Below are 1,958 nucleotides of genomic sequence, written 5' to 3' on the forward strand. Positions count from 1 at the left end.
ATATTTCAATGCATGAAAAGTCGTGGAAATATTAAGTTCAATGATGGAATAATTCGGAAGCCTTTTATATTCCGAAAATATTTTACTTGCTATTATTTCCATCAACCACCTGGTTTGGTAAGTCATTCGAAGCATTTGCTGACTTCTCCACTTCTGAATCAACCTTAGCAACACTTCTAACTGGCAAAGAAGGCTCTTTATGGCCTTCGAGTTAGACTAGAATGTAGCCATGGATAGTTATGAAGCCACGTGTTCATAATAATTGTACAATACCACATATCTTCTATTCCTTTTTATCCGCATATTTTAAAATTTCATAATATTTATTTTCGCAATGGATTGCTTTTTCCAAAATTATTAATGCATTGAAATATACCCGATATACGGTAGTTAAAAATAGTTATTGATAGTTATTGCTACTAATACATTGTAGTTAATAGTAGTTATAGTTATGTATGAGGGCTAATGTTTTTTTAATGTTGTATCTTGGTGCTAATTTTTGCTGAGAAAGGCATACGTAAAATTCAATGTGTTAAAATTTGAATTTGTTAATTATTATTATTTAAAAATAGCAAAATCAAATGCACACAGAGGTTACTTTATTAATGTAATACTATTACTAATACTATTATCAAGGTTCAAAATTAAATAAACACAAAAGTTACTCTCTTTATAATACTACGGGTATCTATAACTAATACTAATGCTATTTTAAGTTACACTACATGTACATTTTCTTGCTAGAAGTTATTGCCATTAGTCTTGGTTTGATAGAAAGTCACAAACTGTTTTCACTTCTTCTCCAGTGATACTATACCGAGCTCTTGCTTGTATCTCTGTACCACTGAAATCCATGAATACGTCAAATTTTTTTTCGGTTCTTGGTAGATTATCAGGATTAGGAAGATCAAGTATTAGCTCCCCAATCTTACGTACTGTTGGTTTACCTTCTTTATCTTTTATATACTGAACTCCATCATCTCCTGTACAGTATATAGAGATATGAGCTTGTGTCGTACTTTGATAAAGAGGTATTAGTCTAGCTTTATATACTTCATCCTTTATCTCGTCTCCTTTGAGTACAAATACTTCAAAGACATAGCTGCAATATTGCCCACCATCTTCTTTATTCAGGAACTTGTAGTGTTCATCATGTATTGATGAGTTAAATACAGGAGCAAAACCTGTCCCATAGGTAGCATCAGCAACACGTGATTGGATTATGTTAGGATCTTTCCTCCACATTACTGCTCCTGATACAACAGTAAGATCTGGTTGTACAGGACACACTATATTATCATAAAGAATACCACAATGCTGAGTGATAGCTTCCTCTATCCTTTGACTAACAAACTTACACCCTCCAAACCCTCCTACTAGATAAACTGTATCAATTCCATTAGGCTTTAACTCATCAAAAGCTGCTCTCACACACTCTACGATCATATCCATTGTGAATTGGAATACCTTCTCTTCCAATTGACTATATCCTATTGTTAATGAATCATCTCCTGGATCATAATGCATGTTCACCTGGTTTGCTTCATGAAGCTTATCACTGCCATAGAATTGTACTAATTTGCTTGGTAAGCTTATTACTACTTCATGTAAACCCACTATTGTATCACCAAATACTTTTTTGTGTTTCTCAAATTCTTCGTAGAAGAGCTTATTTAGTGTTGCCTTGGCACTAATTGGATCTGACTTTATGAAAGACACAAAACCTTTATCATCTACTGCTTCTTGTAGTAGCATTGACAATGCTTCATTGATGGTTGTTCCTCCCCAGGTGTTCCCCATTGGTGGTAGTACTACACTAATTCCCCCATTACTCTTATCATGTACAGTAATATCAACTGTACCTCCTCCTATATCAACTACCATATATCTTTGTGGAGGAAGGCCTTTAACTTCTGACTGATGCTGTGCAGCTATAGCAGCTACTTCTGGTTCTAGAG

The 1,958-nt window shown here is 34.2% G+C and overlaps 3 protein-coding genes across 4 annotated transcripts in view; 1 reads left to right on the forward strand and 2 right to left on the reverse strand.

Annotated features, from left to right (window-relative positions):
- The window catches only part of LOC109585921 (heat shock 70 kDa protein 12B-like), a 2,149-nt gene extending 2,023 nt beyond the window's left edge, over nt 1-126 (reverse strand). Inside the window, exon 1 of the mRNA XM_020002068.1 lies at nt 87-126. Within this exon, the coding sequence (XP_019857627.1) occupies nt 87-126 (40 nt within the window). The remainder of the gene's footprint in view (nt 1-86) is intronic.
- Nucleotides 1-1,958, forward strand: part of LOC105314338 (multiple epidermal growth factor-like domains protein 10) — a 6,421-nt gene that overhangs the window by 427 nt on the left and 4,036 nt on the right. The window lies entirely within an intron of this gene.
- LOC109585922 (heat shock 70 kDa protein 12B-like) overlaps nt 572-1,958 on the reverse strand; it is a 2,130-nt gene continuing 743 nt past the window's right edge. The window contains exon 2 of the mRNA XM_020002069.1: nt 572-1,952. Coding sequence (XP_019857628.1) covers nt 757-1,952 — 1,196 coding nt within the window. The 3' untranslated portion in view covers nt 572-756. The remainder of the gene's footprint in view (nt 1,953-1,958) is intronic.

This window comes from Amphimedon queenslandica, unplaced genomic scaffold, assembly GCF_000090795.2.
Source record: "Amphimedon queenslandica unplaced genomic scaffold, v1.1 AMPQUscaffold_12983, whole genome shotgun sequence".
Classification (NCBI taxonomy): Eukaryota; Metazoa; Porifera; class Demospongiae; order Haplosclerida; family Niphatidae; genus Amphimedon; species Amphimedon queenslandica.